This window comes from Colias philodice, chromosome 11 (assembly GCF_061535455.1).
Source record: "Colias philodice isolate Cphi_HAF_F1 chromosome 11, ilColPhil1 Martin Lab GWU primary, whole genome shotgun sequence".
Lineage (NCBI taxonomy): Eukaryota > Metazoa > Arthropoda > Insecta > Lepidoptera > Pieridae > Colias > Colias philodice.
The window spans coordinates 7414559-7428678 of record NC_143096.1 but is presented as its reverse complement, the minus strand read 5'-3'; the positions used below and the strand labels follow the sequence as shown (position 1 = coordinate 7428678).

The window sequence follows — 14120 nt, the reverse complement described above, 5'->3', positions numbered from 1 at the left end:
TAACCATGGTTTAACTAAAATATCTCGAAACTTTTGTTGAAATAGTCAACTATAAATAAAAAACAAAATATAAAATACATAACTTTATTTAAAGGTTAATTTGTATCGACAATGGTCAGAATACACAGCTGTATCTTACACTCTACAAAAACTGATACATATAGTTATAATAAACAAAGTTAATTAAAATAAAACGTGTAATCAGGTGTAGAAAATCACAAAAAATGAGTTAATATTGACATCAACAAGTTATACTTAAATAATTTAAGTAAAAGTTTTAAAGCCGCGGGCTTATTGCAAACTTGAATTGTTAGAACGTAAAAATATAGCATGTATAAATTATTAGGACTGATTAACACCCAGCAAAGCAACACTTGGTTTTCACAACATATAGTTCAATTATTAAAAAGTATCAGATGTTATTTTAGCCTGATTACATCAGTCTACTTGATAAACGAAATTTATCAACATAATTCAACCACCAAATCACCGAAACAATAAAAACACACCACTTTTCATTGAATGTGTCATCTGTCACAGCCGGGGATGCCAGCCCTAAAAATTCGTCGGAAGAAAGAGCACATGTCTGGACCGTTGTTAAGCATGCATTACGCTACACCGTGTCGCTGGGCTTGTTCAAACATTACTTTTTAAAGTGAAACTTTTATTACATCGTCTCAAACTTTTTGGTCTGTGTAGCGCATGTCGCATGACGGTCGAACCGTACGATAATTATCGTACAAATACGATAATTATCGTACAAATACGATAATTTTGTGCCTAAGTTTCACTTTTACCGTGGTTTCATAAAAAAAACCACACGACATTTTTTTGTATGAAGTAAATTGCGCCTGACTGTTGCTCGGTATAGCGTGAATCATGTATTTAATAATCGTCTCCCCTAGAGACGACTTCTTTACAGGTCGGTCTCAGAAGTATTGTATGCTCGAACTGCGCCGTGTAGCAGCCCTTAATATCGCATAGCGGCGGGTAAGCGTCCACCACGCCCTTATCGCAGAGGTCTTTGAGCGCCATTGCGTATCGCGATGCACCGGCGCGCTCTAACCACCGCTTGCAGAACGCGAGCGTGCCGAAGTTCTTGTTGATCAAGTTCAGCAGCTGTTTGGATGATTGTAATCTGTGAAAAATAATAATAATAATAGTTTAAAAAAACTAAAAAACACGCTTTTTATAGAAAACCGAACTATAAAATAGAAAATTTTATCAAATTAGTGTATTGTTATCGGTCCTCAATAAATCTACAAAGTTTGAACGAAATCTGGCCGTTTAAAGTGGGTCAAAATCGCGCCCAAAGAAGCCGGTTACAAACAAACATACAGGTGAAGCTAATATAAAGTGTGTAAAAACCATTTTATGTTAAGAAAATACATAGATTTTTAAGCTATTGCATAGCTTCTATCGCGGGCCTTGAGCACGGGGACCGAATGCAGAAATTCCGTAACGAAAAAACCTCACGCTCCCCCCCCACGGGGACAGGCACGGAGGTGTGGCTTGAAGGCATAGCATGCAATAGCTTTACCGCGGCAGTCCCCGAGTGCCTCACGTATTTTTTTTATCATTTCCCAAACTAGTAATAAGTTACATAACTAAATAGAAAACAACACGTTGGTTTTATTTTTCAAATAGGAACACTTTGTTTATTGCAATAGGCTTTTTGATGCAGTACACTAATTTCAGTGAAAGAGCTAGAATTTAATATTAATAAAATAATTATACATAATTAATTATTATATGTAGTTGCAAAATGTACACATGGAATATAAATTAAAGTAATAATAGCTACTAACCTTAAAGGCACAAACTGTTGATCAAAGTTCTTCATATAATGAGAGCAGTCCATGTCATCATGGACTTGTCCCCGGCCAGTGGAGCCAAATGTTTCAATTGCATAAAACTCATTTTCTTCCATACGAGTTGTCTCACCACCCTTAACTATTGGCACAGTCTTACCAGCATGAATACCTGTAAAATTGTTATTAAAATATATAATACTCAATCTTTTCACAATAATTTCATATGGAATAATTTGCAGTATTATGTGTTAAATTAATATAATTATTGAATATACATGTAATTCAGTGAAAAACGAAATTTTACTTACGATATGGTCCAATGGAGTGACCATTAAGGTTACGGATTGGTTTCACTTGATAAACTGTACCGTCTAATTCTACTTCATGTGATTCCATTACCTAAAACAAATTGCGTGTAAAGGAACTGTACATTACATAATATATACAAACATAACCTCAATGATAACTGGAAATATTTGTTAGAATTAAAACATATTCAACTTGTACAATGTTGATTCAAAATTGTACATTATAATATGAAAACTAGCTGCTCCGCGCGGTTTCACCCCCGTGGCTTCTCTCCTGTTGCCCGTAGCGTGATGAAATATAGCCTTTAACCTTCCTCGATAAATGGGCTATCTAACACCGAAAGAATTTTTCAAATCGGACCAGTAGTTCCCGAGATTAGTGGGTTCAAACAAACAAACAAACAAACTCTTCAGCTTTATAATATTAGTATAGATGTTAAATAATTTTTTAAAGAAAAGTTATCTATACATCATGCTTCCTTTTTGGAAAGCAAAAGTTTTATGAAAGAAATATAAGTTAAACAGTAATAAATTAAATTCACCTCTTGCACAGCAGCACCAACATCACATAGCCTCACATCAATACCAGATGCCTTAATACCAGCCTCGGTGGCTTCCTGCACTCCCTTCACTAAAGGATCATAGCGTGGGTTAAAGTGCAGTGTGAACGCACAGTCAATGATTCGTCCGTTAATATGTGTACCAAAGTCAATCTTTACAACATCATCGTATTCAAGGACGGTATTATCCCCTGTATAAAAGAACATGTTAAATGTTTATAAATGTTAGTAATTTTAGAAGAATGGAATTCCATCATCTAGTATGAAAGTGATATCTTATCCTGCACAGTAATGCTTTATAATGATAGGCTTCAACTAAACAACTACAATCAATAAAATATCTTCTACATACAATATTGCGGGCTTTATAAGAAATAATGGCGAATGATAAAATTCTATTATCTAATATAGACCTACTAACCTATTGTTGTTTGCAGTATGTATTTAAATTATTTTTAAATATAAACCTGTATTTGGTGTGTAATGTGCAGCACAATGATTACGACTGCAGCCAGTAGGGAAAGCCAACCCTGCTTTTAAACCATCTTCACCGATGAGACGTCTAGCTGTAGACTCCAATTCTTCACATATTTGTGTCATAGTCATGCCAGGTTTGATCCAATCTCGCATGTATTGTCGAGTCTAAAATAGATTAACTTGTGAATTAAAATAAGTTACAAATTACACAGAGTTCAAATATTAGCGATTGATTTTTTTATTAATTAAAGTCAAAACTTTTTAATTATTATTTTTTGAGCAGTTCCTAAAAATGTAGTATTCAACACAACCAATTTTTTAAATCTCTCATTACTTGTCTATGTGCTTCAGCTGCATGTCTAATTTCCTGGTAGATATCTTGGTGCATTCTGTCTAATGCTCTCTTTTCTTCACTAGAAAATCTATCTTTAGCTGTTCTCTCATCAATACCTTCAGCTGGACCGTGCTCCATTATCTGTCCCTCAGGGAAATTACCTGAAATAATTCAACTTATAACAAAATTGGTCATACATACACAAGTAATATTACAATCATTACAAATTTATGTAAATAATAAAGCTTTTTTGATAATATTTTTGTTGTGATGATGTTTTTTTTGTGTGTGTTTATAATAATGTATACATCATACAGTGTATACGATTGCATTATTCAACTGCTAGTTATTGGTATTGTGCACTTACCGTCAGGGAAAAGTTCGGCAATAGGAATAGTTGGTGGGTTTGTTTGAGCCTTTGTGGCGTTTTTGTTTTTATTTTTATTCTTTTTCTTCTTCTTTTTTTCTTCTCCATCACCAACATTGTTTTCAACCGACAATGCTTGTGCTTGTTTTTCTAACCCCTCTTCATTATTCTCAGCTGGAACTTCTTCGGTTCCTGCTATTAAAGTTAATCTTATATTTATTAATATGGTATGGTCTCTAGCATGACTATTATTATTTTCATATCAGATAAAGCTTAAATTAAAATTATAATTAGAGCCAGAACTGGCAAAAATATATTGAAGACTTTGCCTTTTTTATATAAATTGCGTCTAAATGAAGAGATTACGGATCAACAACTATTTAAAGGTGAATCAAGGTGAATAAAAGCATTATCAAGTCAAGTGAAACCTAACCTGTCTTCTTCTTCTTTTTTTTCTTTTTCTTCTTTTTAGCGGGATCTTTGGTATCTCCATCTTCTACGGCATCAATTTCCTCATCCTCTTCATTTTCCGCTATTTGCTCTGTCTCTTCAATAGTTTTTACGCAATCCATTTTAATTTGTTCAGTGCGAATTAAATAAAAACACCTCTAGTCATAAGCATGCGATATTTATTTTTAAAATTTGAAGTTCCCTCATGAGTCGTGGTGTGAATTCGTGTCTTTTGGTTACTGCCAAATTCTAACTAGCAACACTACTAGTGTTGCTAGTTAGAATGTTTCTTCCACAGTTTCTTCATATTGTCGTTTCAAAAAAGTTTATGTCTGATCTAGATATAGATGGACTTCTCACTTTTCTTGTTTAAGTTGATATACTGAAGTCTGAAATGATTCGTCAGAATGCGGTACGTTCATGCCGCATTAAAAAAAATCAATCACTTGAGATTGAAATTAAGAACTATGAATGAAAAAGTAAGGAGTTCAGAGTATCGGTCTTTTCGATGGTCTCGTCATTGCTATCATCGTGTGCTGTGTATGTGTAGCTATGAACTATGAAGTTCATAAAAAAGAAAGAAACCTGCTAGACGTTGCACCAAAAAATATTTGTTTTGTTAAAATAAGATCTATCCTTATATAGGTACTAAACTGATGCGTATTTCCAAACTATACATAGCCAGAACGCAACCATAGGAAACTGCTCGTGTATACTTTGTAATGCTGTTTTTAAGTTTGTTATAACAATATATACACGAATTTTGCGTACTGATCGTGTATACTTTGTAACGCGGATGCTTGCTTCTTCGTTCCAAACTATACACGATCAGTACGCAAAATATTATGTTGTATAACTAAAATATATAGCTACTACACAACTTACGCTTGAGCGAAATAATAAATATATAGGCAATCTAAGACTTGTACAGCTATATCTATCTACTTTTATTCTTCTTGATTGATTCAGTAAAATATGGAATAAAAATTTAAAATATTATTAGGTAAGCTTAGAAAAATAAATAGGTAACATATATTATAAGGGTTACCTATGGGTTAGGTTAGGTTCGTGTTTTTTTTAACTACACAAAAATAGGAGCCCCGCGAAGCGGGGCTCCGTCGGTCGCCTCGCAACCGTCTTCTTCTGGACTTATTAGATTCTTACATTTTAGCACTACATATTGTCAATAATTATTGTAAGTCGTGCAGTATAGTCGGGAACGAAGACACAAGCATCCTCGATACAAAAAATATACGATCAGTACGCAACATTATATACACAATACACATGCATTTTAATAATAGATTTCAAAACAGCAATACAATAATATAAACGCGAGCAATGGAAAGACGCCGCGGCCGTGCTTTAGTCCGCATGCGTACTGGCGCTGTATATTTTGGAGCGCTATTCTTACTTACTTCACTACAAAATATACGCGAGTATTTGCGTACTACTGCTGTATAGATTGGAAGAACTTTGTAAAAAAGTTATTTCCAAACTATACGGGATTAGTTTCACACCGTTGCGTACTGGCCTTGTATAGTTTGGAAAGACGCTAAACTGATATACTTAGGGTTGCTTTTTCCTTATTTGAACAAGGTAAATTAAAGCAGTCCAAGTGAGATGTATCGGTAAAAATATTTAAAATTAAAACTTATTTTTCATTAGATTATTTTATGTACACGTAAGCTTAATCAAAAGACGTATGTATGTATTTGTATTTTGAAAATTGAAAATAAGTCTCAAAAGGTACCAATTGCCTAATAAAATATAGAATAATTTTTTTTAAAAGAATTTAAATGCAAATACAAAAACGTTATTTTGTATTTTACATTTAAAATATAAGAATTTTATATAAGTCATAACTACACCTCTGTTATATTTAAAGCGTACCTACTTTTTTACCGCGGAGAAACATATTCCCACGAGAATTTCCTGATGTATTTATGTTGTACTTACGGAAAAAGTCACCCGTCAAAATATCAGCTTTTTTCAAAATTTTCAAAAACTTGGGGAGCCTTTTGTTCATTGAAATCTCTACTTTCATATGGTGTAAAAAAAATAAACATTACCGTAGTAAATGTTCTCAGGAAACGCATACAAACAGTCAGTGTGATAATGAGCCCTCCCACTTCCCGAACTCGGATTGACCGTAATTTATTTTTCCTTTTATTTTTATCATATTCCCCTCCTTTTCTAATGGGTTTCATCCTAAGTACTGCGATTTTTTTTATCTTTTTATTATTTTTAAAGGCTTCTTCCCTAGTGTATTATTACTTTGTAAGTCTTAAGAATGTCATTTAAGACTTCGTTAGTTTCAAAAGGTATTTTCATAACTTTCCCAATACGGATTTTAGAAAATAGCGTGCATTGACCCGGCGCGAAGGCGGCGAGAAACATATTGAACCCATGATGGTACCTATATATAATTATGTGGAAACACGCATGAGCTGATACTATTTTATTTATTACTGATATGGAACAAAGTCTACAATTTTACATAAAGGGGAACTCTGATAAATATGCATGTGTAGATTTTACTAGATTTCATTGCTTATTGAAAATGTTGCTATCATTTAGATTTAGAGGAACCCACAAATACCATAATCCAGTATGGATCCGGAAATGGCTCGAAAGTCGAAATATATCATAATTTAAAAATTATTTTTTAATTAACGAATAACACAGGATCAAAAAATTGGGCATAAAAAATATATTAATTAGCACATTTTCAAATAAAATTCATTTAAGAAGTAATAGTACGAGTAGGTATGCGATCGTCACTTTTATATACCTATATGTATGAAATTCATAAATAAACGTTAGGATAAGCTTCATAATCCCAGTGGGTAGTGTAAAAAACCGCGAGGCTATAAAAATTTTGTAATTTTATGAAAAGGTTGGCAAGATAAAGTTGTTCAGTCCGCATAGTTACGAGGTAGTAACGGTAGACTGGAGAAAAAACCAGTTATAAAATTTAATGAATTACATAACTCTACTTATTTTTGAAAAACAAGTCGCAACTTTCATATTGCTCTGTCCCTTATAACTATGACAATGAAGATGGTACTTTTCTGAATGTTTCATTCGGACCAAGTTAAATAACGTGGTCGGACGCTCGATATTGCACCAATATAATGCTAAGTCTTATTAAGTGGAATGGTATTTAAGGTTTTCTTCGAAGAATAATATGACATTTTGGTAAAATTAGCGCATAAATATTTAAAATAATCGTCAATTTTTGTGCAATGATAATAAAACTTTACTATCCATACTAATATTATAAATGCGAAAGTAACTCTGTCTGTCTGTCTGTTACTCAATCACGCCTAAACTACTGAACCAATTTGCATGAAATTTGGTATGGAGATATTTTGATACCCGAGAAATGACATAGGCTACCTTTTATTGCGAAATATGTACCACGTGCGAAGCCGGGGCGGACCACTAGTATTTAATAATTCACTATATTGCAATACGAGTACAATATGGGGGTCTTCAAGCGAAGAGTGAACCGGTGCCTACTAGGGAAGCGCGTACCATCTTAGACCGCATCTAGCTTTCCATCAGGCGAGATTGTGGTCAAGCGCTTCCCTATCTAGAGTAAAAAAAAAAAAAAACGTTTAACTTTTTCACAAGATTGTTGTAGAAATAAGACAAGTATACAAAATAATTTCTAAGCACAAAAGAACTGAAAGCGGGAAGAATATAATAACAAGGTATGAATAATGGATGGTGACAATATTAAGTCTAGTTTTTTAATCATAATCAGAAGAAAACGTTTTGGAAGCCAAAGTGGCAAATGAAGGAAAATAAAAATTGAAATAATATGTTATATGGCGTAAAACTTCACACGTTTATCTGTAAAACACATGTTACTAATCGTACAAATTTCGAAATACGGTCGTCTAAATTAACTTTACGTAGAATCAAAACATAACCACAAAGATCGCGTGATAAGCGAGCGTGTAGTGTGATGCGGTCATGTTTACAAAGGTAGTACTATCTGTACAGCAGTACAACAGTATATATCGGCTCTACATACGACGAGTTAACTATGTCTAGGTGTTTTCAGTTTTCACGCGATTTACCGCGCCAGTCGTTGGCCGCGTGTCTTGCAGCGAATACGCCCGCCGGCTCGCGCCCTATGCTACGAGCTACGAAACCGTAGCGTGACCTGTCTCAGTATAATTTACTACGAAGCCAGTGCCGGTGTGCATTGTATATAAATAAACAGTAAAACTTTTCAGCAATTTTATTTATTCGCCGTAAATATTAAAGGAATTTCCTCGTTTTGATTGCGAAATGTTGACTGATGTGATATCATGGAAGTGACACTAATCATTAATTAAAAAAATTTGATTTCATTTAATATTCGTGTAGAATGTAGAGCGTTTCTTTAAAAAAAACTTACCTCAGATTTTTAGGTAAGTTGAGATTATTTTATAATCGTTAATGTTGTTATTTTATCACAGCTTCATTAATGAAGTATCGGATTTAATTAAATGTACCCTTTCTTTAGACCTTAATTATAAGCATTAATAATAATGAGGGCTATGTATTTAGATTGTGGTTTTTTCTGATATCTTGCAAAAACATACCTATATTGTGTATTTTTTATTACTATGTATTTCCTTATAATTTTACCTATCAACTTGGCTGGACTAGTCCTTTTTATACATTTTTGGGTATTTAAGTGAGTCAAATAGTAAAAGGAAACGTGATGTTTTAGTTATTTGCATTTCATACGCTAGCGGAAAAGGCTATACAGTAAATAAGTATGTTTACCAGAAAACATGCTTGTTTACAGTTTTCTGCTTATGCATTTTATTCACTTACAGTTAAAAAGTCACGTTAATAATAATTAATAATTTTAGGTGGTGGAAGGTAGTTAAATGTCTAATGTAGTCCAGGTCAAACAAACATAAGCTCGTTAATTAATGTACTCTCTATATCTTTATAAGTATGAAAATAGTATAACATAATGTTATAATCAATTTGAACTTTATATTCGTATAACGGTATTTTATGAACGTGTACCTACGCAATACAATATATTTTTGTATTTGTATACTGATAGCGGTAACATCTCTTATACATAAATATTGATAAAATGATTTGTTTCTTATTTGATGAAAAAGACTTACAAGGAGAGGTCTCAACATTGAGGAAATCATTGATTAAATACAAAAAATGAAGTATTCGTATAAGACTTTGATATTTAACATTTGTTATTTATTATAGGTACCACTAAAAATAAGCAATTCCTTTTGATTTTAGAAGCATGTACGTTATTTTTATTTGAAAATTGAAGCGAAATAAATAAATAAAATAAAGAAAAAGACTACAGCACTTCGAGCTATAACGTATTTTAAATTAACTTCAAACTTTGTTCAATTTATTTGATATTTAGGTACTCGATTCTACAAAATAGCTTAGATTGACAAATTTGAATTTTGCTTACAAAACTATTTAGGTTTAAGACATTTATTTCTCAAAAAGATTACATTTGAATCACTTACAGAGAAATAATAATATAAAATAGAAACATTTTTGCTCGCTTATCGTTGTACGTAGTAAGTAGTTTGATAACACAAATAGAATACATCCAACAAGAATAACAAAAAAAAAAAAATGGGCGGTAATTTTTATAAACATAAATTCAGACTACCCCAACGACATTCTAAAGATATAAGGCATGTGTTCTAGGTAAAGATATGCTATTTTCATGAGATATAAAATTATAGTCCTTTCCACCTAAGATGATTTCTGTGACACATGGATTTTTGACACGTGTAGAGATGTCTTTACTGAAATCATATCAATTGTATTCGATAATCGATAATATTTTATATGGAAATGAAATCGATTTGAATAAAGTACCAAAATTAGTTTTTTCGGCATTTCGCCAACAATTAACTAAGGAAACTTAGCAAACAACAGCAACAAAAAGTCAACAATAACAATTAGTAACAATAACAGAATACCACGTAAAGTATCATTATAAAAATGCAACTTGTATGCACTCGTACAGACGATTGACTCGATTGTCAAACGATCACAAGATGGGCGCCGATTATATGATTTTCCAACTCTATGATTTTTCAACGATCCATTTCATGTACACAAATTGCGTAGGTATTATATTTTTGTGTTATTTTATTTTATTTTTCATTATATTAAACTAAACAATACTGTTTTCGATTTATAAGTTTAAGATGTTTTATTTTTATATTTTTGGCAATAATTCCGCCATAAAATAAAAATATTATGCACTAAAATTATTTTGGCGTTTTAAACATAAAATACGTAATTCGGAACACGATGAAGTGTCACAGGAATCATCATAGGTGAAAAGGACTATAGTTTAATTTTTGTTAACACTTTGTTTTTACTAAGTATATAATATGTATTTTAATAGTAAAAGTATAATTTATAGGTTTTATTTATGTTTATTTTTTATATTTATTTATATATTTTTATATATTTTTTTTATAATTATTTAGTCTAAAAGATGTTTCTTTAGCAATTTCTTGAAATTAGTTATCGATTTGGCTTCTTTAATATTTTTAGGCAATTTATTATACAATTGAACTCCTTCGAATAAGATACTCTTTTTCCCGTAACTTGTCCTGGTACATGGCAGTGCTATATTGTTTGCGCGCCGAGTCATACGGTTTGTGTGTTGTATATTGGTGGAAAAGTTAATTAGAGAATGAACATTTTTAGTCAAGATTTTTTTTATTAACAGACATATATTAAATTGATAAGTTTGAGCCAGATTCATGAGCCGAGTTTTTTTGTATATGAGTGACGTGGGTGTTCGAGATTTATATTGAAATAAAGTTTTTATAATTTTATTTTGTGTTATTTGCAATTTTTTCAAATTTGTTGCTGATCCTGAACCCCAAACCTCGATTAGATAGTCAATATGTGACTTGACTAGGCTATAATAAATTGAATACCGCACTTTTTGTGGTAGACAACGAGCACGGTAGGTGTGGTAGGTCGTAGCACGCCTATCAACGAAGTAAGTTTTTTACGTACTTTTTCGATGTGGGCTTTCCACGTGAGTTGTTTATCGAGAAGGAGACCGAGATATTTTTCTTCGTTTACTTTTTTTATCGTTTCTCCGTTTATGGACAATGGATTGTAGGAGCCTATTTTCTTATTTTTTGCGGTAAAAATGATGTAATTGGTTTTGGAGGCGTTTATCGTAAGTAAATTTGATTGAAACCATCTGTTTAATATGTTAAGATCTTTTTGGGCTTGATTTACTACAATATCAATAGAATTACCATAGTAGAACAAGCATGTGTCATCAGCATATAAAGTAATATCTCCGGTTAATCCTATTTCGTGAACGTTATTAATATAGATAAGGAAAAATAGGGGGCCCAAAAGGGAGCCTTGAGGCACGCCACAGCTAATAGGTCTTTTTTTGCTATATTGATCATTAATTTTTACGACTTGATACCGATTTTTAAGGTATGATCGAAATATTTCATAAGCTACTCCGGTTATTCCCACATTTCTTAATTTCAGTAGTAAAATTTCGTGCCTTACGGTATCGAAAGCTTTCTTAAGATCGACGAATACTCCAAGAGCTACCTTTCTACGGTCTATGTTGAGTCTGACATTAGTGATAAGATCCACAGTTGCTGCAATAGTATTAGATTTTTCTCTGAATCCGTATTGTTTATTAAAGAAAAATTTATTAGACGTGAGAAAACCGTTTAAACGGGAGTGCAAAATTTTTTCAAATATTTTTGACAAAGCTGGTAGTACTGATATTGGACGGTAATTACTGGGATCTAGTTTAGAGCCAGATTTATGAATGGGAATTACTGAGGCTACTTTGAGGGAGTCCGGAAAATAACCTTCTCTCAGGCATTTATTTATTATTTTCACCAAGTTATTCACTAATAAATCTTTTATATTTTTTATAACCCGAATGCTTATTCCATCCACACCTATAGCAGTATTTTTACGGAGACTATTTATTATTTTTAAAACTTCATTTTCATTTGTTGGTTCTAATTTAGACAAGTTATTTGCAGAATTTGAGGGGCTTTTAAGTATTATTTTAATGTTTCTATGAAATTCTTTAGGAATGTCGTTGGCTAGTTGAACGCCTACGGTGGAAAAATAATCGTTAAAATATTCACAAATTTCATTGACGTTAGTTATTTGCCCAGAGTTAGTTGTAAGTTTCGTAATCACCGGATCTTTAGCCTTATTATTACATAATTTATAAATCAACTGCCACATTTTTGCAGGATCACTCTGACAATTGCTAAAACTTTTAATATAGAATTGACGTTTCGCCGATTGAATTTTGCTGAATACGAGATTTCTTTGTTTAACAAAAACTTCTTTCAGTCATTCGTTACCAGGAGTTTGTTTCAGGTTGTACCACAGTTGGTTTCTGTGATTTATACTCTCAATCAGATCTTTATTTATCCAGTCTTTACTTGGTGGGTTTAAAAATTTTGTTCTTGTTATTTTATTATTGTTGATAGCGGCTGTCAGAGTCGTTTCAAATTGCTTGTAATCAAGGAATTCTTCTTTCGAAAATATGTTTTTGATAGTTTCATATAAGCTTGTGTAATTGATTGATTGGTATTGAACTCGTTTTAAAGCCTCTCGTTTGTGTCTATTCAACTCCAAATATATTTGTTTATGGTCAGAAAGTGAAGATTCAATAATAGAAAGCTGAAAGGTGTCATTGTGTAGATTAGTAAGAACATGATCCAGGATGGACTTTGAAGATGACATATCTCGCGTACAGTATTCAATACTAATTTTATTTAATATTTTCATATTATTTTCTTTTAATATTAGTTTATATTCTTTTATTGATTGGTCGTTGCTCAGTAAATTTAGGTTAAAATCACCAAATACAATTACACGTTTTCTTTTCGTTAGATGTTGACTAAAATTTTCAAGAAATTTTTGAGTATTTGCTGCTGGCTGTTTGTATATAACTCCAATATCTAGGGAAAGTGAGTTCAGATGTACCCATAGAAAATGATTACCATCTTCAAACTGTTCCTCAAGAAATTCATGTTTTAGGCTATCATGGATATAAATAGAGACTCCTCCTCCTCTCAGTTTAGTTCTGTAATTATAGTAGTGCGTATATCCGGGTAATTATAATCTTTTCGCCTGGTCTTCATCCTTAATCCATGTCTCCGTCAGCACTATCAAATGAACAACAGCTTGGAAAGATTCGACAATACATCTTAATTCATCTATTTTACCTATTTTTACTATACTTCTGACATTGGCGTAAAGAAACTTTATGGATTTGGTGTGAACTATAATGTCGTCGTAATTTTGACAGAGTTTGTATGTGATATTATTATTTTTAACCTCGGAATTTGCTGGATTTTCATTCGTATTTAGTTTTTTGGAAAGTTTTTTAAAATTGTGGGTATTCCTTTAATGTATTTGATGGTTAGATTTTTTTCTCCGTTTTCTGTGCGCAATCGCAGTTCTTCTTGCACATTTATCATATATTGTTTCTGGATTGGTGTCTGGTCCCAATAGATTTTAATTTTACCATCTTTAATTATTGATTTTTTTATCAGTATAGATTTTGCAATCTCTTGTGAAGAAAAACAGACTTTTATAGGACGTAGTTTATTTTCATCAAATTTTCCAAGGCGAAAGATTTTTACTGGTTCAGGACACTGTGGATTTATTTGAGATATAATTTTCATCACTTCGCATCTATCAAGCTCTCTCTTCTTCTGCAAATCTTCCATCTTTGATTCTGTAATTCCAACAATTATTATGTTTTTACTA

The 14120-nt window shown here is 32.2% G+C and overlaps 1 protein-coding gene across 2 annotated transcripts; it reads right to left on the bottom strand.

Moving 5' to 3' along the window:
* Window positions 1-70: 70 nt before the first annotated feature.
* On the bottom strand, window positions 71-4519 carry und (methionyl aminopeptidase und). 2 transcript variants are annotated; one of them, XM_089700938.1, is made up of 8 exons: window positions 4294-4519; window positions 3861-4052; window positions 3494-3654; window positions 3150-3324; window positions 2665-2873; window positions 2123-2213; window positions 1809-1983; window positions 71-1138 (listed from the first exon to the last, which is right to left on the bottom strand). In XM_089700938.1, the coding sequence occupies exons 1-8, from the start codon at window positions 4430-4432 to the stop codon at window positions 886-888; spliced, it is 1395 nt and encodes a 464-aa protein (XP_089557064.1). In that variant the 5' UTR covers window positions 4433-4519; the 3' UTR covers window positions 71-885. The 2 variants fall into 2 exon arrangements, with proteins under 2 accessions (XP_089557064.1, XP_089557063.1); XM_089700937.1 differs by having other exon boundaries at window positions 3861-4055; window positions 4294-4518.
* Window positions 4520-14120: the final 9601 nt, after the last annotated feature.